The sequence below is a fragment of the Dermacentor albipictus genome, chromosome 3 (assembly GCF_038994185.2).
Source record: "Dermacentor albipictus isolate Rhodes 1998 colony chromosome 3, USDA_Dalb.pri_finalv2, whole genome shotgun sequence".
NCBI classification, from domain to species: Eukaryota; Metazoa; Arthropoda; class Arachnida; order Ixodida; family Ixodidae; genus Dermacentor; species Dermacentor albipictus.
The window spans coordinates 112556068-112577756 of record NC_091823.1 but is presented as its reverse complement, the minus strand read 5'-3'; the positions used below and the strand labels follow the sequence as shown (position 1 = coordinate 112577756).

Here is a 21689-nt window from a genome sequence, read left to right as displayed (position 1 = left end):
TCGACTCTTGAAGGCGAAGCTTAAGCGTCCTCCAATTTTTGTAGTAATCCAAACGAATCCAGCTGTAAGAAGCTAACGGGTTGTTTTAGTAGAGACCAGTGGCCAAGCCTGAATAGGTGGAAGGAAAGCCGACTCTGCGCACTTCCGCACCAGGAGGCGAAACTTCCAAAAACGAATACGACTCGCACTTTTTTTACTTCTCGAAAATAACTCGAAAGGAGATCGCTCGCTGGCATCTGCGAATGTTCGCTTCAACAGACACCGCACGAAAGAGTCTCATTACTGGTGTCACATGGCGCGTTTTCGATCGCGATAGAGCCTGATGTGGATCAAACTTCTCGACCGCGATCGATTGAACAAAGCAGCCAATCGCGCGACCGAGAAATTGGATCCGGATCATACTCGATCGGGATCAAAAATGCGCCGTGTGACACCACTATCAGGAAGTCAGCCGAGGAGTCGCAGCTTATTGCATGGCACCGAGTCTTGTATATAGCATCAGTTACGAGCGAAACTCGCATTTTTGCTCATAGTCAGTAACACAAAAGTATAAAAACAAAAGCAGTGCGTGCACTGACCAACAAAACGGCGAAACCGCCCCAGAGCCGGAGGAGTGCGACATGGCGTTACTAATACCAAGTGTATGAAGACAACATGCAAGTATATTTTTCTACGACTTCTCTAAGTTGCATAAGAATTTTTTTTCTCTATTTTGTCTTCTCCGCACGCTACCACTGCTGTGTACGGGTGGCTGGAGCTTTGTCAAGCTGCGAAAGTGCAGCTTTTTTCTCCAAGCACCTTTTTTTCTCTGTACATAGCGCGAAAAATAAACTTGATTGATTGATTGATTGATTGATTGATTGATCGATTTCTCATATTCGAACAGAAATGAATATTCGACAACTTCGCATAGCGAATTCTCGATCTGAATGCAAATCGTAGAGCAAAGCCTGTTTCATTCGCGTTCGATATTTCGAACAATTGCACACCACAGACGATGGGGTAGCGCGGTACATTATCTGGCATTATAAACGCTGGCATTATAAACGCTGGCATTATAAACATGTCGTTTATGAATACGGGGACCAACTTATGTTGCGCACCTGTATGTACTGGCCCAGTTTCTTCGCGTACTCCAAGCGCCCGTTGGCCGCCGCGCAGTTGGAGACGAACCAGGCGACCATCTTGGTTTTGTTCTGGGCGTAGTCGTAGTCGCGCTTTATCGTCTTCACCAGCGGGTCGAAGAGCACGAACTTTTCGTACGGCGTCACGATATCCGAGTCCTTCCTGCGCATTAAAAGGAAAGAAAGAGATCATGCTGAGTTGCGTATGTAACTCGAATGAATCCTCGAGCCAACCTATTGAGAACCATAGAGAGCTCATCACGTGGTATAACACCTTCTGTAGTCAGTTTTTCGTTCGTTAGCATTAGTGGTGTCACGGTGTGTGTGTGTGTGGTGGGGGAGGGAGGGAAGCCGGTCATGTGGTAGAGGAGCGGGAATGGCAGAACGTGTGTACATATATATATATTCATCCACTTTCGTTTCCATTTGTTTCTCGTTTACTTAATTCAACTAGAAACTACGGATAATTCCCCCATTGCTGTCCTTGGTGTCATTGTTGGCTTCATATGATATGACGAACAAATAGCGGGCCCCTCGGTTTCCTTTCTTCTCGTTTGTACATATGTTAGTCACATCATATGAAGCCAACAATGACACCAAGGACAGCACAGGGGGAATTATCCGTGGTGCCTTGTTGAATTAAGTAAACGGTAAACGAATGGAAACGAAAGTGGATGAAAAAAAAAGCGACAACTGGCAGCAGGTGGCATACGAACCCAAGTCTTCGCATTACGCGTGCGATGCTCTTATCGAATGAGCTACCGCCGGCACCGTTTTCCCGTCCACTTTCAGGGGTATTTGTTTATCTGCTAAGACTAACCTTGGGAGTGCTAGCGAGCGCCACCACTCACTGCCCGTGCGTCGGATGTGGAACATCTCCGTTTATTCATCATTGCTTTAATTTAATGAAGAACTACGGATAACTTGCCCTATGCTGTGCTTGGTGTCATATTTTCTTGCCTCCTTATGATACGATTAATAAAAATCGGGCCCCACGTTTTCTTTCTTCTCGTTCATTACATTGCGGGCGCTTCGAATCCGGCAGCACTGACACCTTCATTTAGCCTGTGTGGGTTTGTTGACCAGTGGCCTTCCCCAAAAGCGTTTAACGTAGAATTTGTTACCCGTAAACGGCAGGCTACGTCATTTCCTAAAGCAACAGAAGACTAAGTGTAGCGCATATTTCCAGAGCCTGTGTGAAGCTACAGTGTCCCGAACGCGGGAATATACTTTGAAATCCATGACACAACTGTGACGAACGGACACGAGTGATTCACCATGGAGTTTTATGGAAGGATGGCCTTCATTTTGCCTGCTAGTCAATCGCATAAAGCGAAATAAATGAACATACAGCTTTGGAAGCACATTCTAATGCGTTCTGTGGTATGGAGGGTATAAACAGGGATGAGGTGTCTCCAAAAGGCTGGTCAACGTTTCGACAGGAAGACCTATCTTCGTCAAAGGTCCCCCTATCGAAACCTTGGCCAGCCTTTCTGAGGCACCTTATTCCTGTTTATATCCTTTATACTACTGCGTGCTACTCCATCTGTCAGCCCCCTTCTTGATTTTGGATACTAAAGCCTGTTGGAATTCTTAGGATAATTCACCTACTTTCCAGGGGATATATATATATATATATATATATATATATATATATATATATATATATATATATATATATATATATATATATATATATATATATATATATATATATATATCTTGTCACGGAAAGACAATGGACGATGTACCCGGCGTCGGCGAGGGAGACGGTTGTACAAGATGGCGTGCAATAATTTAAGCCGTCGTCCTCAGCTTCTACCTCTTCTACCTCAGCGCCCGTCTCTTGCTGAGCGCGTGTTCCAGTCCCAACTTCTTTCTTTCAGCGCTGGCTCGTGACACCTAGCGGCAATATATATATATATATATATATATATATATATATATATATATATATATATATATATATATATATATATATATATATATATATATATATATATATATATGTTTGTATCTGACCGTTCTTCCGAATACCTGGGTCACTGGGGGTAATCTGTGGTCGAATTCGAATGGTTAGAGCGTCGGGCTGCTGTGCTGAGGTAGCAGGGTTCGAAACCAACCATTGGACCAACTCGGATCGCCGAGTATGTGCCAATGTGTACATACGTGCCGCTCTTCAACGAAGCTCTTTCGCGCCAATATGGGTCACTCTAGGTGCGGAACTGAGTTATGTTCGTTCGAAGAAACTGTTCGACCCCTGCTTGGAGCACTCAGTATGTGCCACTCAGTCAGCGCTGGTCTTCAATGAACGTCTTTGACGCCAGCTTGGATAACTATAGGTTTGTGCCACTGAGAATGTGTCGCTCTACAACGACAAAAAAAGATTTCTTACATGTCTCCGATGCTCAGCGGAATCAAGCCCACGTTGCGAGGACTCCTCAAGGATAGGAACCCGACGCCTTATCAGTCTGCGCCACACATGCACTCGCTATGTGCCACTCTTCAATGAACCTCTCGCGAACCTGAGTCACTCGGAATGTGCCACTGAGTGTGCGGCAAGCGATGGGAACGGTCCTCGGCGCGTGGCAGCCACCACCGGCGCGCCACGCCTCTAGTCTCGGAGGCGACGCGCGGACTTCTCGTCGGTGCTAATAGGTGCCGCAACGTGTCCAGGAAGACGCGCGAGAGAAGAGAGCGGCTGTCGCACAACGCGTTTCTCAGCGTTCGCACGCACCACCACCCCATGCATCTCGGAGGCCACATGCAGGCTTCGTGGCGGTGGCGCTAGACGGCGCGCTGTGCTCTTAGGGAAGCACGAAGGAAAAGTCCTGCTGCAGTGCATGCCTCACACATGTAACTCGTTCCCACGGTGGCAGTGTATTGCCTCGCTACATTTATTCAATGCCAACGCACTACCGTTGACACCCACCGAGATGGTTTCTTCCGCGATTTTTATCGACATAAACGGACTTTGTTGTTTCTCTTTAATGTCCAGTTAACGTGCACCCAAGGCGTGGTGCACGAGCGTTTTCGTATCTTGTAATCTTGTAATATCTCTTGTAATCTTCTAATTCATTTCGTAATCGGTTCCTATTCAATATGGACTCTCACGAAGCTGAAAAATATCTATTCTTTCGATAAAATTAGACTGCAGTACGTCCAAAAAATCCCACTTCCGGATCCTTAGACAAAGTGACCGTCTCAAGTTTGCTCAGGCGAAAACGCTCCCCTTTTGCCTGAGAACATATTAGCAGAGCAGTGCAGACTTTCCATCCTGGTTCGCTGCGTCATCTCGTGACATTTGATAAGCACTCCACGGGCCTTACTTGTCGTCCGTGATGTCTCACGCAAAGTAGTATCAATATTTTCAAAAACGCATGCATGCACCTGGTTTAAAATCACAACAGTGTTTCTTTCTTTCTTTCCCGCCTGCCTATGACTTCTAACTTCAGCACCTCCTATCTAAATACACAGGCACGGAGAAACCATTTCGCTCGCCGTCCACTATCCGAATTTAATGAAGCTCATCTGCATTTAAAATAAGATATTTAAATGAGATGACCGTATTTTAATTTAGGCCATCAATTATTTCTCAAACATATTGAAAGCGCAAAATTTCCTAAAATTATAGTATCAAGTTTGCAGCTCTGTAGCCCAGGAACAAAAAACGGTACCAATTCTGTGAACGTCACCCATTGCGACATCTAAAGCGGACATAATTGATGTATACTCTGCGAGAAGAACGTCTGCATAACTCTCGCAATCACTGTAACGATTTTGCGTGAGGTGCAAAATCAACTATCACATTATCCGCTAGAGATGCTTTAACAGAAGCAGTTAACAGAACTGCAGTATCTGTCTTTTTTTTTCATTCTACTAATTAGTTATAGATTTGGAAGAAGCTATGCGCATCATATTTTAAGGAGCCGATATTCGGCGATTTCTTCTTTTGAAAGATATTGAGGCCAGAAATCCAAATATTGTTTCCTAGAGTGGGTAAAATTCAGCTTTTCTCAATGAAGTTCTATTGTTTCTCTTGTAGATTGGTTTAGTGGATGTTTAATGAGAGATTTAAGCACTTCACATGCATATATGAATAAGAAAATCGGAGCTTCCCGCTTAATTTGGAAAGGTTAAGGACTAGTATCAACGAAGATGGGATGCGGGGTCTGAGGAGGTTTAATGGTTCAAGCCCCCACGTCACGGTTTGTCATCACCGGATTGGTCCGACGTTTTGTTTGGTTAGGTTAGGTTCAACATTATACGGTTTTACGCAGCACGTGACTGTAAGCGTACGTGAGTTTACGGGAGACCTTTGCAATAGCGGCCGCGTTGGCGACGCCATCTGGTGGTACACAGGTTAAAACCGTGGAGGCTACATCGTTATCACTGGAGTAAAACACCACATTCTACATGTAGGTTTAACGTTCGTGCAGCGACGTATTCATTAACATGCAGTCCGCTTTCTTTTTTTTTCCTCCGATGAGTACACTGACATAACAAAAATATTTCTAACATGTGCATTTGGAAAGCAGGCTAGTGCTAAAGTGAAGTTATTGCCGTACACGAGCCCGATAACCCGGTAATCCGTAAACGGTAATAGGTAATACATACTTTACGGACATGATAGGATTCTATCATAAGCGATATGCATCTATGTCCGAAAGGAACAGTTAATGACCACGAGAGACAGCCTAGTGGGGCCCTACGGATAAATGTTGATCACCGGGGGGGGGGGGGGGGGGGGGGGCTCTTGGTTATCAAGGCGCTAGCTATGCTGCATGCCTTCGGCCCCCATTGGTAAGCGGCCTCCAGGATCTGGAATCGAACCTCAGCGACGGTATATCTGCGTATATATATACCGACCGAATACGGCTGGCGTTTTGCAAGTTTTGCCTTCGCATGTATTGCTTGCTGATCTAACGTGCTGGAAACGGTCGACACTATATACATATCCACATTTTCCACAAAAACTCGGGAGTCATCATGGTTCGCTATAGAGCAGCTGTAATGAAAGATAATTGTGAAGAGCTATGTTATTCGATTATTATCTGTCGACATATCCTCATGACTCATTTTTTTTTCTCTACATCATACGGACGCGTCAGTTATATGACCTTTACGATCTTCTAACGACAACTCGGTACGCGTCTACAACGTCACCTTTATATATTGTCAACCCCTATCGCAATGGCACGTGTGACTGCAGCCGCGACGCGCGTGATTAACCAGCCGTTTGTCACAGCTGCCCCGTTGTCTTCTGTAAACGCGCTCCCTACACGTCACTCCGCCAGTTACACACACATTATATATGCGGCCACGCAGTGCTGTTTTACTCTATGTAGGCGTCCGTTCTCACGGGATTCTCGTTGTTAACAGGTTATCGCTCGACGCGTCAACACGGTATATGCTGCATCCTAAATTTCGCGAACGTTGCCGCCAGTTCCATAGTAAAAAATCAGATTGATCGCGCCTCGCGAACGGTGTTGCGGTAGATTTCGTCACCTTGCGCAACAGGTTTAACTATACCTGCGATTACTCTGGAGTGTATACACGGTGAGAGAAACGCCTAAATAGATGACAGACGTGAACCACAGACTCGTTAGGTTAGATTCGACAACAGGCGACTATGCTCGCCACTGTAAACGTGATTCTGCGGTGCTGCTGGCCTTTCTGGGTACAAGTTTGCTTAATAAAAGAGTCGCCGATAAAGCTTGCAATAAGGGTTCCATTGTTCGATCCCGGGTTTCGGCCAAACGACAAAACGTCGTTTGGAAAGCACCTCTGCGGGCTTTACATAACGACTAGAGGGAATGCGCACTAATACGGAAATCATCATTATAATACTCGAGTTTTGAAAGCCGAACTCCATGCGCGCCTCCACTTTCATCTTCTGCCACGCGGCGCACGCGGATTTCCGTCAGTTACCCTTAGAGAAAGCTGGATGATCACCTGGTCACGTTCGAGGCTGGATTACGACAAGAATATGCTGCTGTAATGGCCGCAGGGAGCAGGCGCACGTCATTTCCGCGCACGTCATTTCCACGCACGCCGCGATCGCATTCAGGAAAAAAACAAAAAAAACACGAAAAAGCCCGAGGCTCCGGAAAACTCCCGGCTTCAGTTGTGCAGCCACGCTCATTGCGAAAAGGCGGCCTTTTGTCTTGCGTATGAATTCGCAAGCGAAGTCACAAATAGCACTGCTGGCTACGCATAGGCAAGGTGAACGCATTAGGACAAGTTTTCTTCCGAAGAACACGATTCAAATGGGAGAGGGGGGGAGACAGCGAGGAACAAGCGCAGAGTGATTTGTACATGTCGTCTGCTCTCTTCGTCTGCACCTTTGCCGCACCACGACCGGGCGCCCCCGTTTGTTTGTAGGCATCCGGATCGCCTGCAGACGGTGTTGACGTAGCTGCGCCGTTGAAAACTGTGTACCGCGCTAACGGTCGTCCAACATGGCGACTACAAAGGGCTACATATGAAAGGTCCACGTGTACCATACCTGTAGGTGGCCGTCCAGTCGATGCCGCTCGACTCCTGCGCGACGTACGAGTGCAAGGGATTCTCGAGCAGGTACAGTATCCACACCTGGTTCCCTTTGCTCGTGTCGGGTCCCACGCCGAAGCCGTCCTTGAATATGATGGCGTCCGCCGACGCGAAGTAGCCTTGGGAGGCCCTCTTCCGGTAGACGCGGCACTTGTCCACGGGACACCGGTCACGCAGGAACAGCGTCTGACCACTCAGGAAGTCGTACCAGCTGCCGTCCAGAAGAATGGTCTTCATGGACGAGTCTGCGTGGCGCACTCATGCTGTTGCAGCTGCCCGCGACTTCGATGCTCCATTTGCCTATTTGTACAGGATCGTTCTCTTTCAAGAGAAACATGTCCGCATAGAAACGCGTATGCGTCATTGAAAGGGAGACGCCTACACCTTTAGCAGAAAACATTAAAACTTGTTGAGCCGTAATAAACCTGCATTTTGTCAGTGTTGTATTCCGCCGGTTCAGAGCACGCTAATGATATTTTATTGACCTGAGCTCGTGTTTACCTTCGACGCACATCCTTGTTTGTTTTCTGCCTATACAGTGTACTAATGAACCATTAATTTCTTCACACAGATCCTCGTTACACACGTTCATGCTTCAGATAAGCCTGTTTTTTATATTTGTTGGTTTAACCCCTCAGACTCGAGCACCTCAAGGCGTACACACACACACACACACACACACACACACACACACACACACACACACACACACACACACACACACACACACACACACACACACACACACACACACACACACACACACACACACACACACACACACACACACACACACACACACACACACACACACACACACACACACACACACACACACACACACACACACACACACACACACACACACACACACACACACACACACACACACACACACACACACACACACACACACACACACACACACACACACACACACACACACACACACACACACACACACACACACACACACACACACACACACACACACACACACACACACACACACACACACACACACACACACACACACACACACACACACACACACACACACACACACACACACACACACACACACACACACACACACACACACACACACACACACACACACACACACACACACACACACACACACACACACACACACACACACACACACACACACACACACACACACACACACACACACACACACACACACACACACACACACACACACACACACACACACACACACACACACACACACACACACACACACACACACACACACACACACACACACACACACACGCACGCACGCACGCACGCACGCACGCACGCACGCACGCACGCACGCACGCACGCACGCACGCACGCACGCACGCACGCACGCACGCACGCACGCACGCACGCACGCACACGCATACACACACACACGCATACACGCACGCATACACACACACACGCACACACGCACGCATACACACACACACGCACACACGCACGCATACACACACACGCACACACGCACGCATACACGCACGCATACATACATACATACATACATACATACATACATACATACATACATACATACATACATACATACATACATACATACATACATACATACATACATACATACATACATACATAATTAAATTTCCGACCCCCATAACTGCCTGAATTTTGCCCACAATTCAGTAGGCTAATCTTTCATTATTAAATGTCCGGATGAGGGGTCGTATATAAGGCACATTTACCCCATGAAGTGGAAGAATTGCTCGTGGCACATGATGTTACAGTGAATTGAATCCTAATTATTTCCCATAAATATTGACGACCCCCTTTACCATCAATATCCTGAAGTCAAGCCACATTTAGGCACCTTGCTTTCACGGAAGCTTTCTTTCTTTTTTTTTATTTCTGAGTTCTCATTTTGTCTAACGTGCCAATGTAACACATGAGCTTGCAAAGCTGAGCAGCGGAGGGCTCCGGATTAAATTTGATCACGTGGCGTTCTTTGACGAACAACCTGAAGCACAGTACAGATGCGCTTTTGCAGGCCGACTTCATCAGCATGCGACCCCAGTGTCAGGGAGTCGAACATATAACCTAGCTCGCGCTCATACCTCATTTTGATGTGCTACACGGTTTTCACGAACTGCAGAGCGTTTGTCATACGTTGCTGTTAGCCCCTTGGCAATGTATCATTTCACACAGTATCAGAATAATTTAATCTGACAATATATACGCAATGCACGAGAAGAACCAGCATAATAGGAACCGACTACGAAAGGGGCCCGCCGTGTTGGCGTGTAGTGATTTTTGGCGTTGCGCGGCTAAGCCCGATGGGCGCGGGATCGAATCACGACCACGGCGGCCGCATTTCGATGGGGGCGAAATGCGAAAACAGCCGTGTGCTTAGATTTAGGTGCGCGTTAAACAACCCTTGGTGGACGAAATTTCCAGAGTCCCCCTCTACGGCGTGACTCATAATCAGAAAGTGGTTTTGGCACGTAAAACCCCTAAAAGAGAAAGAAATGGGTAGGAGGACATACGGCAGGCATTGCGCGATCCTGACTGCGAGCTTGCCTCTCTAATTGAAAAGAAAGGGGCATAATCACTGTATTCTATATCAGTGCTAACATATGGGGCAGAAACTTGGAGGTTGGCAAAAAAATCTCGAGAACGAGGACCGCACAAAGAGCGATGAAACGAAAATTGTTAGGGGTAACGTTAAGAGACAGGGAGATAGCGGTATGGATTAGAGAGCAAATAGGGATAGCCGATATTCTAATTGACATTAAGGGAGAGAAAAAAAAAAAGAACTGGGCAGGCCACGTAATGCGTAGGATGGATAACCGGTGGACCATTAGGGTTACAGAATGGGTGCCAAGAGAAGGGAAGTGTAGTCAATGACGGCAGAAAACTATAGGTGGCGTGATTAAATTAGGAAATTCGCTGACGCAAGTTGAAATCAGTTGGCGCAGTACAGGGGTAATTGGAAATCACTGGGAGAGGCCTTCGTCCTGCAGTGGACATAAAGATAGGACGGCGACGACGATGATAATGTTTATGATGATGTACCCTGCCTGCATTGGGCGCACGTTAAAGAATCATCGTTTCTGCGGAATCTCGCAAGGTGGATGGATGTCCCTTTCTGGCATGTTATGGGATAGAAAAAAAGAAACTCCTGTATCTCTGTATTTGGAAAGTATAAAATATTGTCACGGTGCCACGAGGGCGACAGAGAGGACGATCAATAACAAGAAGAACGAGAGGACGTATAGTGGGGCTAGCCTAACGTTCCGCCATAGTGGCTGCACCGGCGATATCTTCTAAAATCGTAAAAACGGTCCCATTTAACCTTGTGTCTCAGCCCGTTTCAATATGAAACATTCGATGCACAAATTTCGTCTCAAAACATCAAAGTAGGAACGTTTTTAGCACTTACCATTACGGATCTGATCCAGCTCCTCATTTTCCGGTATATAAGTCGTGTCTGAAAATCAATCGATCAAATAATCGGTTGCTCAGTCGATAATCAATCACCTACATATTCGTCAGACAGGCAGCCAGAGATGAGTAAAGAAATAGTTAGGCAGATTTAACGCACACATTGGAATCTTAGTGAAGCAAAGCTTTGTATGTTTGTAGGCTGAGAACGAAGAGAACAAATACATGGGAAGGAAGAAGTCGTTTTTCTCGGCAACCACTGCACCTAATTTGATAAGGCGTGTTGCATTTAAAAGAAAATGTCAGAATCCAATGACTGCACGAAGGAGATTTTTTTTATTTCGGTTGTCACTTTAACAAAAAGAAAAGGAGAAAACTTCAAAATCCCGTAAGGTAAAAGAAAACGAGACTAGCAAGTTTACAATTCTAACTCAACAATAAAAAATACATCACAACTATGTCAACTGAATGGAACAGTAAATTTAAAGTGGACGAAATTTATTATACTCCACTCTCAAGTACGCCAATAATATGTGAGTAGGACTTTTGCAAAACACTCGTAAGCGTTTTAAACAGTCCACGCAAGATGTTACTTAATATCAAAATTTGTGCGCTTTAGATACTCCAGCTGATGCACTTTACAGAACTGCGATATCTGTTTTTGGAGGAGTTACGGATTTTGCTGCTTGGGATCTCTCGGCGCATCGACTTGAAACTTAGCCGAAACGAAGTATGCGTCGTGGGGAATGCGCCGGAGAAATATTGAATTTCTAGATTGTCTAAATACACCTATACCTATTTTGCTAACTGCCTTCTCATGCTTTTATCAAGCTTCGTGAATAACCTTCGAGGGTTATTTCCGTATGCTAGCGTTTCGACACATCTGCTTGAACCATTGCTCTGGTATGCATTATGCATTACAGGCTTAGAACAAAACGTTCTTAAATGTATACATGTTGGCACGCTTAGGAGCGATAATTAGGAGCGTTAATTAGGAGCTCACGCACTCAATAGCGCCGGCGGAACAGCTGTGGATCTATGGCACGGCGAGGCGGGCGGAGGAAGTGAGATAGGATCACAAGGGCGGATTAAAAAACAAAACACACACAAAAAAAGACTCGCAGTAGCTGGAAAAGACTCACTGCTAAGAAAACAATGCAATTATATAAAGACTAGTGCCTCTCGGAGTGCTTCTATAGACAATTCCCGACTGATCACGTTCGGTGATATATTCACCTAAAGGGACCCTGAACTACTCCTCGGTCTTGGTGAAAAAACACAGTACGTGATTAGCATACGCGGCTGTGAAGTTTTTACAGTCGTGCGCGGCGCGTGGGCCTCGCACGCGGAGCGCGGAGCCACCTTTCTCTGAAACGTTCTCCTTCCAACAGAAGCCCGCTCCTCAATCTTTTCTGGACGCTTTATTTCGTAATATAGCAGATTCCCATACGCGGCTGCTATTGGCCAAGAGCTGGCGTCAATCAAGGATGGCGTTTGTATCCGTGCGCTTCTTCCTACTGTTGCTGCGCGTATGTTTGTTGACGCAGTTTAATAAAGAGGCCCAAATAAGCGAAAATCTGCTTTCGAATTTCGATAACATTTACGCAATTCCGTAAAACGCTGACTATCGTCTGCTCACGCTCGGCTGCGACTGCCCGCGTAGGAAATAAACTTTGACCACCTAGCTTATCCGTGTCGTAGCCATCAGCAGGTGTCGCTCATTTAGACTATAGTTTTGAACGCTCAACTAGCCTCGAACCGCGCGAAATTTAACGTCAGACGACACGCACGCTTGCCCGCGCGCGCTCACCCCCGACCGCTCCTGGTTAGACGCCTTGGCAGACTTCGCTTCGTATCGAGCCATTGATAGCGCTTCGGAATGCGCAAAGTTGGAAGTGGCTACTGTCCGTTCGGTCAAGCTGGTGCAGGACAAAGCCGGTCCGCACCACGTAGCACCGCCAGACTGGAGCATATGTTAAGCATATGAGCGCCAGCGCGCACTCTAGCCATGTCAGAAAAAAGAACCAACTTGGCCATGCTGTGCACGAAGCAAACCCTGCAGTTGCATGTAGCTGCGGTCTGTTACGTAGTGTAATACTGCGGGACGCCGCGGGGTGCCGCGACGAGTCCACCGACTGCTGGTTCTACTTGAAGCGGTCCAAGCAGAACCAGCAGCGAGATGTTAAGCGAACTGTCAGTACCTCAAGCAGAATGATCTGGCTTTAATGATTTCTGATAAAGAAGGTCGCTTTACCGTTCTACCTAATTCGTTATTTCGGCAGAAAGCGAGGGAAACTGTCGCAAAAAATTTTTCCATCAAGACGTGCACTGCCGCTAAGCTAAAAAAGCTAGCGTTGAGTCCCCATGGCACCAGACGACCTACATAAAACGGCTTTTGTATACACCAGATGGCCTATATGTCATGCCTTTCGGGCTTTGCTACGCCCCCGCAACATTTTAACGTATGATGAACAACCTTTCGCGTGGTCTCAAGTGGAAAACGTGCCTGTGCTACTTAGATGATGGGGTTATTCTTTTTTCACCCGATTTTCCCACCCATCTCTGTAGTCTAGATAAAGTGTGACAGTTTCTAATTGGTGCCGGCCTTCAGATCAATCTGAAGAAATCCTGCTTTGGCGCAAGCCACCTCACCGTGCTTGGCCATGTAGTATCTAAAGACGGTATGAAGCCGTCCTAATGTAATTTAGTGCTCGATAACTTGCTATTCAGTCTTGTCGACAAGATTAGTGAACTCATGCACGCAGTCACGGGAATTGACTCGAACTTGTGTATACGACCCGCACGTATACACTGACTCACTTCTGTTCAAACTCCGGTCCACTTGGACTCACACATATATAGATTCGTTCAGACTCGCATCCTGTATAGGACTCACCCGTGCTCGCTTCAAACTCGGATGCGCGGGCTCGCCTGAGTGTGAGCGAGTCGACTCATGAGTTCGCCGAACAATGAGAACAGACGCCTGCTTCCGGACCTGCCCAGTGATTTGGTGCGATTTTGGTGCCTATTGGCACTGAAACTCCAGGCGAAATATGTACCAACAAAACACGGTTGCTGGTTCTTTGGCTTGTATGCACGGTTGAAAATCGACCTAAATTGTTTTCAATTGCGCGCACCATAAGAAAAAAAAACGCTATTATGACGTATTAGGACTACATGCGGTTATTTGTGCAGGGCGCTGTTTTGGCGGCGATATGCGGTCACCGATATCGAATCACCGAAATCGCGCCGTTTGAGGAATGAGCGCAGAAGAGATCGCGTCACAACTGCCAGCAGTAGTTACTGCACTAATGCTTACCAACCGAAGCAGATGATCAAATCTCCTTCACGTCGCCGGCAGCCGTTGCTCGTACATGGTTTTCCGCAACGGACAGACTTGAGCGACAGCAACCTTGGTCACATGACTGCTTCGCTCTTCGCTTAAATGATCTTTATAATTTAACATGCAATACACATTTCAAGCTCTAAAATATTGTGTCGCGACCCTTGAAAACAGGGAAAGAAGAAGACGGAAAGATCAACCTTCTTTACAAATAAATCTTTGTCTGGACAGTTCGCGCTGGTATTGCCTTGTCCTATAGCCCCAAAGCACCATAGGATATAAAAACTCTAGCCTACTTAAATTTAGGTACGCGGTAAAGAACCCCAGGTGGTCAAAACTTTTCCGGCGTTCCCCAGTATGGCGTGCCTCATAATCAGATCGTGGTTTTGGCCCGCAAGACCCAATAATTTATTTTCTAAGTTTAAGCACTACAAGGAAATAACGATTTCGTAACAAAGATACCCCCTCCCCTCGCTCAAACAAACAAGCTAAATTGGGTATACCCTAATCCCTCTACGAGCCGATCTGAACTCTAAGAATTTCTCTATACAAAACTGAAACTATTTGTACGTGGTTTCAGCAAGGTGAAAGTATACAAGAGCACAAGTACAGAAGGGGCAAACGAGACGAACGCTGGACTTGCAACTAAGTGCTGATTCGAAGAAAATACGACCAATCTCTGCCCCGAGCATGCGTTCCTTCTACGGTAGGCTTTTTACGTGTTTCTGACCCGCCGTGGTTGCTCAGTGGCTATGGTGTTGGGCTGCTGATCACCAGGTCGCGGGATCGAAACCCGGCCACGGCGGCCGCATTTCGACGGGGGCGAAATGCGAAAACACCCGTGTACTTAGATTTAGGTGCACGTTAAAGAACTCCAGGTGGTCGAAATTTCCGGAGTCTCCCACTACGGCGTGCCTCATAATCAGAAAGTGGTTTTGGCATGTAAAACCCCATAATATACATATTTTTTTACGTGTTTCTGGTTCTACGGAACCCGCCAGGGTGTGTGTCAGTGCCATCGCAGTTTCAGCCTGTCCCAAGGTGAGCTATACATTTCTAAATTTAGCGCATACGGCGGCAGCGGTATCTGTGAGATTTTCTTGGAATTAAAACGTAAGTCCAGCGCTCATCCCGTCTCCTCCTCCTCCTCCTACACTCGTGCTCCCGTCCTTTCACCTCGCTGGAACGCGTCGCTTCTTCAAAAAACTGATGACGGATGCAGCAAGCGATGACTCACTGATGCTCTTGGGCTGGCCCTTGTAACCGGGCGGCAGGTACATGAGCTGCGACACGATGCGGTCGTCGTGCGGCGACTGCGGGTCGGGCCACACGTTGGGGAGCCTCGACAGCCTGCTCGACGGACGAGGCCATTCGGTGCCGTTGGTGAAGAACCAGGGCAACTTGCTGCGCGACCACGACGGGGCCGGGTCGTCGTGTCGGTGGTCGGCTCGCTCGTTGTCCCTGCACGTAGGCGCAGCAACGCATACGACTGGCACCCGCTGAAGAACCTGGATCTCCGCGTTCAACCACAAAACGAAGTTTACTTGCACTTGACATAACAGCGGCGTTTGCATGATTTTGACGCAAGCGGCCCGCACCCTCTTTCAAGGTCGTTCCATTCGTGCAAACGGAGGTGCTGCAAGTCGAGGGTACTTTGAGTGGGCGAAGAAGGAGCCCTCAGCGAATTCGTCTAAACGGCTGTGGCACATAAAATCGGGGAGGGGTGGCACAACGAAAGTTTAAATGTTCTTCACCTTGCTATACTAAAACCAAAGCAATCTTTATGAAGGAACGGCTTTCTAGAACTCTAGACGAAACTTCGTTTCTCGCGTACAAAACTTGACACACGCACGCATACATACACACGTGCACCACTTTGCTGATAACGGTGTGACGTCATTCGTGGCCCGTTGCCACGTGTACACTTTGAAGAAAGCCTCCGGAGAACTACCGACGACAGCTGCACGTAGAAGCTTTGCGTACAAAACGAATGCTAAAAATGTGACAAGTGAAGCTGCTGCGCGACGTTGAGAGGGTGAACGAGACCTCCTATACATATTTAGCGTTTTCTATAAAGATGCATGGTTGGGGGCAGCGCAACATGGTTTTGGGCACGTGTGACGTCTCGTGATGCTCCCTGCGCGGAAATTTTGAAAATGTGCCCCTCACTGCTTTACTCAGCTCGAAGGATATAGACCAGGGGTCTTCAAACGTTTTGGCCAGAGAGTCGATTTGGTTACCCGTGGCAGTGCCAAGCTCGTTGAAAAATTGACCGTGACTGCGCGACTAACTAAATACTCGATATTTAGTAAGCCGTTCATCAAAGGTTTTAAATTCAGGTTAATAAAGCGATCTGGGGCAGGTGGCTATGAGTGATTTATGTGGAGACTCCCTATTTGCACAATAACGACATTATATAGCCGTGACACAAAACACATTCAGCATAATTAAAGGCCTTCTAGAGCGCGTGAGAGACTTACAATATTTAAAGGGAAGAGGAAAATAATAAAATAGTCCATACCGCAACTACAACGTGCAGCAGCACCGAAACAAGAAACAAATTGCAATATGGAAGAGGTCGAAAAGTAAATTTGACATAATTACGGAGGCTTTCAATTTTCGACTAAGAACGATAGTGGCCACTGAATACAACGTTCAGCTGTCAATGTACTATCAAATGGCAGCAATCCAAATTCGAACCTGTAAACATGAGGTCGCGGAATCGAATCCCGGCCATGGCGGCCCCATTTCGATGGGAGCGAAATGCGAAAACACCCACGTACTTAGATTTAAGTGCGTGTTGAGCAACTCCAGGTGGTCCAAATTTGTGGAGTCCCACTACGGTGTGCCTCTAATCAGATCATGGTTTTGGCACGTAAACATCTATATTTCTCTTTAACTTTCAAATTCGGACAAATTAAAGCAGAAGCAGCTGATCAACGTGAATATGAAAGGTAATAATTGTACCATTACATAAATGTGGAGTGAATTCTCACCAAAAGCTTTAGAAGGAAAGAAAATGTTTAGATCAAAATCTTCGCAAAATTGCTATATTACGATGTACAACTTGGGGAGCATGTGAAGACAGCAAAATACCGCACACGTAGCACTAAGCAGAATTAGCTTATCTAAATGCATGTGAATTGCGCCCCATTGCCAAGAAGCAGCACGCAGGCTAATTTACGGGGTGGACGTGATGCTTTGACTTTGTTATTTCAGTGAATTGTGTCGGTATAAACCTGATGAGCCAATAATAACCAGAGAACAGAGTTGTTCGTCATATAAGTTAGCCGTGTATCTCGTGTTCGTATTTTTCAATCCAGAGAAGGTTTGCTTACAAGTTAGGTTGTGCCAGAAATGGACATGCACCCGCGGGCACATTGCTTTCAGTTTAGGAAGTGTTCAGAGCCTAGTGATTTGTAGAAATTTATTAGATTTTATTCTTTGTACTTGTGTTTACATGTCACGTGACTGCAGTTCAATTACGTATACTTTGAAGGATCCTGGCAGTTAATCTATATTGCAGCTAGATGGATGTCTGAACAGTTGTAGTTCCTCCGTCCTTTTATTAAGGTCAAGGAATCTTTGGCAAATTTGTGTGGGCAGGTTGCCGAAGAGTCTCGTCGCAAATAGGGACAGAAATGATGCATTAGTCTCTGCTCTAATTGTTGAACAGCTGCGGAAATCTCGCACTTCCGATTTTGTACCTTTCTTTAAGAAAACCGTACTTTTGACCCGCAGGCTCTTATCTCCAAGGTAATGAATTATGTATGCCTTTTTTTTTTTGTTGTCTCGCATTGAGCTCACTTGTACGGTCCGTCAAGTCGACACAAAAGGCCGATTTCTAGAGCCATGCCATGAGTCGGCAGTAGTGGCTCAGAACGATTCTCCTGTGCAACGAACTCTATTTCTTGACAAAGATTAAAGAAACGTCACCAAACTTTACCGCAGCTCAGCCATCAAACTGCCGTCATGTCTACGAACTCAGATTCCATCGCCTTTAGTAGTTTATAATGACATCAACGCAAAAGCGATGACGACACAGATAAAAGCAGCACGCATGACAAGCCTCGAAACAACACCTTTTAGAAATTCACGGAACTGGTGGCGGTTCAGCCCATGTGACCAACTGAAACGACAGGTTTCCAACTGAAACGACAGGTTTCAAAGCACAGGTCGCACCCACGTAATTCCAATCGAGAACCTGTTCCTGAATCATGCAGTGCAGAATCGTTGCCTTTAGAATCCACACACTTCGGCAGCTTTTATCGTAACAGGTCTTATTTTGCTCTACTATAAGCAATGCGCGAATACAGCCTTTCCTTAATTCTTTATATATGTCATGCCCTGTTACCGCTGTGGACGAGCAGAGGTTTACTAGGGGATAAGGAATATACGCTCCAAAGTGCAGTATTAGCGGTGGAGAAATTTTCTAGATGGAGTGGCCTGAAGTGCGCACCCGAAAAATCTGAGGTTATCCGGATACACGCGAAAGGCTACAAATCCAGAGGATCGATTAACATCGTGGTTGAGGGCCAATCAGTCCGAGAGGTACCCACGATGCGAGTCCTGGGTTTGTGGCTTCAGAGCGACGGGAGAGCACTACAGACACTCAAGACCCTCAAATCCACAGCCAACAACATAGCCCAAATGATACGTCGCGTGACGTATCGAAAAGCGGGAATGCGAGAAGACGATACCCTAAGGCTCGTACAGGCCTTAGTGGTCAGTCGAATAACCTATGGCTTACCGTACCAAATCCTGAACAGGGAGGAGGAAAAGCAGGCTGACACAATAATCCGAACCGCTTTCAAAGCTGCTCTGGGCCTGCCTAAATGTACTTCAACGGAGCGCATGTTAGCTTTGGGAGTGCACAATACTTTCGACGAACTGAGGCAAGCCACCCTGATGCGACAGAGAGAGCGCCTCAGCTTCACAAAAACTGGTAGGGCAATATTGGCTTGACTCAATATCCCAGCATACCCCATTTATCTCACAGAGCAGGCCGTACCTCTCCCTCCTTCGATGAGATCCAAAATTACAGTAGCCCCAATTCCAAAGAATATGCATCCAGAGTACAACAAAGAAAGGCGCAAAGCGCGTGCACAACACATTCAATCAGCCTACTCGAACAACCATAGGTACAACACGTACTACACGGACGCAGCTCTGTATGCAGAGACGACCGGGCAGCGCTACCAAAGGAGGTACGCCCTGGCAGTCGTGAACGCTGTCAGCCAACAGCAAATTACCGCGTCGGCCGCGGCGGGATCCCCAACCTCGGCTGAAATATTAGCAGTGGCGATCGCACTCGCTCACGCGGAGCGTTAGCAAAGGGACTCGGTCGTGGTCACGGACTCCCAGGAGACATGTCGCATGTTTCTCAAGGGGCACGTGACTGCGGCTAGCCTCGCGATAATCCCGAAATCCTTCAACCACCACCATCGCCTACTCTGGTGCCCGGGCCACGCGGGGGTACAGGGGAACGAAAAGGCTAACGCGTTAGCTCGAGGGTTCACTAACCGAGCGACGGCGTCCTCTTCTAACCCCAACCACCCGCACTACCCATCACAAAATTCCACCAATTTAAATGCCACAGACATCCTTGCTCATCAGCGTGGAGTCCGAAGAAAATACCCGCCGCCTCACCCACAACTTAACGGGGAAGAGGCCGCCGATTGGCGTAAAATACAGACCGGGGTGTTCCCCCATTTAAAATTGCTAAACGCCATGTATCCCACTCGTTATAGGGCCAACTGTCCTTGGTGCGGTGGCATACCTACCCTAATGCACATAACCTGGGAGTGCACTAAGCACCCTCATAGGCCAAACACCAGTAGGACAATGGAGCAGTGGGAGGCACAGCTCACCCGCTCCGATCTGGCAGGACAAAAGTCCTTAATTAGCCAGGTCAGGCAGGCGGCAGAGGCCAGTGGGGCCCTGGACTGAGAGGCTCCGACCACCCCTCCTTCAAATCTTTACAATCACAATAAAGTTTCTCTCTCTCTCTCTCTCGGTGCTTCTTCGGACGCGGTGGCTGGGACAAGTCAACCGGAGTGCCACGTTTCGACTTTCGACACGCGATGGTCACCCGAGGCTCGTCAGCATTGCAGCATTCGTCAGCATTGCCTCGGACGATACTAACGTCTTCTGAGAATCTCATAACTGCACTGATGCCGGCTACCAGAAACAAGCGCAACAAATCATGGTTTTGTGAAGAAGACCCGTTTTCAAGTGAAGGTGCAGCGGAGGCTTTGCAAAGAAGAACGGCCCGCCTGCGTGCCAGCCATCATCGAATGTTCCGCGGTGACAGCCGCGGGCTAGAGGAGGGCTCCGCGGGCCGAATTCGGCCCGTGGGTCGTAGTTTGGAGGTTCTAGATGGTTGTACGAGTAACGCCAGCAAACTGGAAAAAAAAATAGTCCTGGTGGACCTGGTGCTTCTCTGTTACGCACCGCTCTCTGTGTGAAAGATAAGAAATTATTTGATTCTTTCATGACAGGCATACGAGTGAATATATACAGTTGGGACCCCCAGAACTCACGTATGACCTGTGAGAGGTGTATTCGGGCTAACAGTGATGGGAACCTGCGGTTCAGCAAACCGTTGCCAAATATAATCGGAAATCATAAATAGAGCATATGCATAAGCAGGGTAAATAAACTTGCAGTTTCGAAGGTGAATCCCGGTATGCTTTCTTCAGGTTGATTAGTCAGGGCTGACCAGGACGTGACCATTCATATGCTCACGTTTTCAAGCTTCAAAGAACGTCGCCGGACGCTTGACGTGATGGCGAAACCGACCTGAATATCTGGCGCTCCATGATGCGGCGGGCTCGCTCCGTCCTGCTCTCAGTGCCGTTCCCGTCCTGGCTGGCCGACATCCATGGCAGCGGCGTGCTCTGCTTGGAGGCCACGTTGAGCTGGAAAACGACCAGCGTGAACCCACTGGCCAGCACCGCGGCCAGGACGCAGCGCCGAAGGCCGCCCGCGTGGCGCACCAACAGCCGGCGACGGGACGACGCCATGCGGCAGCAGCACGTTGGTTCCGCAGGCTGCACAACGAAGCGGAGTCGGCGCAGGGCACACATTACCGCGTACCTTTTTTTTTGTGTGTGTGTCAAAAGTATACGGGCTGTACGTTGCGTGCAACAGCGAAGCTGACCATACAGGTTGTCTAAGGGAGTCGCTGCGGTATGCGACAAGCCGCGACGGCCTGGAAA

The 21689-nt window shown here is 47.5% G+C and overlaps 1 protein-coding gene across 4 annotated transcripts in view; it reads right to left on the bottom strand.

Moving 5' to 3' along the window:
* Positions 1–21689, bottom strand: part of LOC135908480 (glycoprotein 3-alpha-L-fucosyltransferase A-like) — a 40816-nt gene that overhangs the window by 3628 nt on the left and 15499 nt on the right. For all 4 annotated transcript variants that reach the window (XM_065440276.1, XM_065440278.1, XM_065440274.1 and 1 more), the window contains exons 2-6: positions 21271–21521; positions 15707–15930; positions 11125–11172; positions 7633–7921; positions 1104–1287 (exon numbers count right to left, since the gene is read on the bottom strand). In XM_065440276.1, the coding sequence (XP_065296348.1) occupies positions 1104–1287; positions 7633–7921; positions 11125–11172; positions 15707–15930; positions 21271–21494 (969 nt within the window). In that variant the 5' untranslated portion in view covers positions 21495–21521. The remainder of the gene's footprint in view (positions 1–1103; positions 1288–7632; positions 7922–11124; positions 11173–15706; positions 15931–21270; positions 21522–21689) is intronic.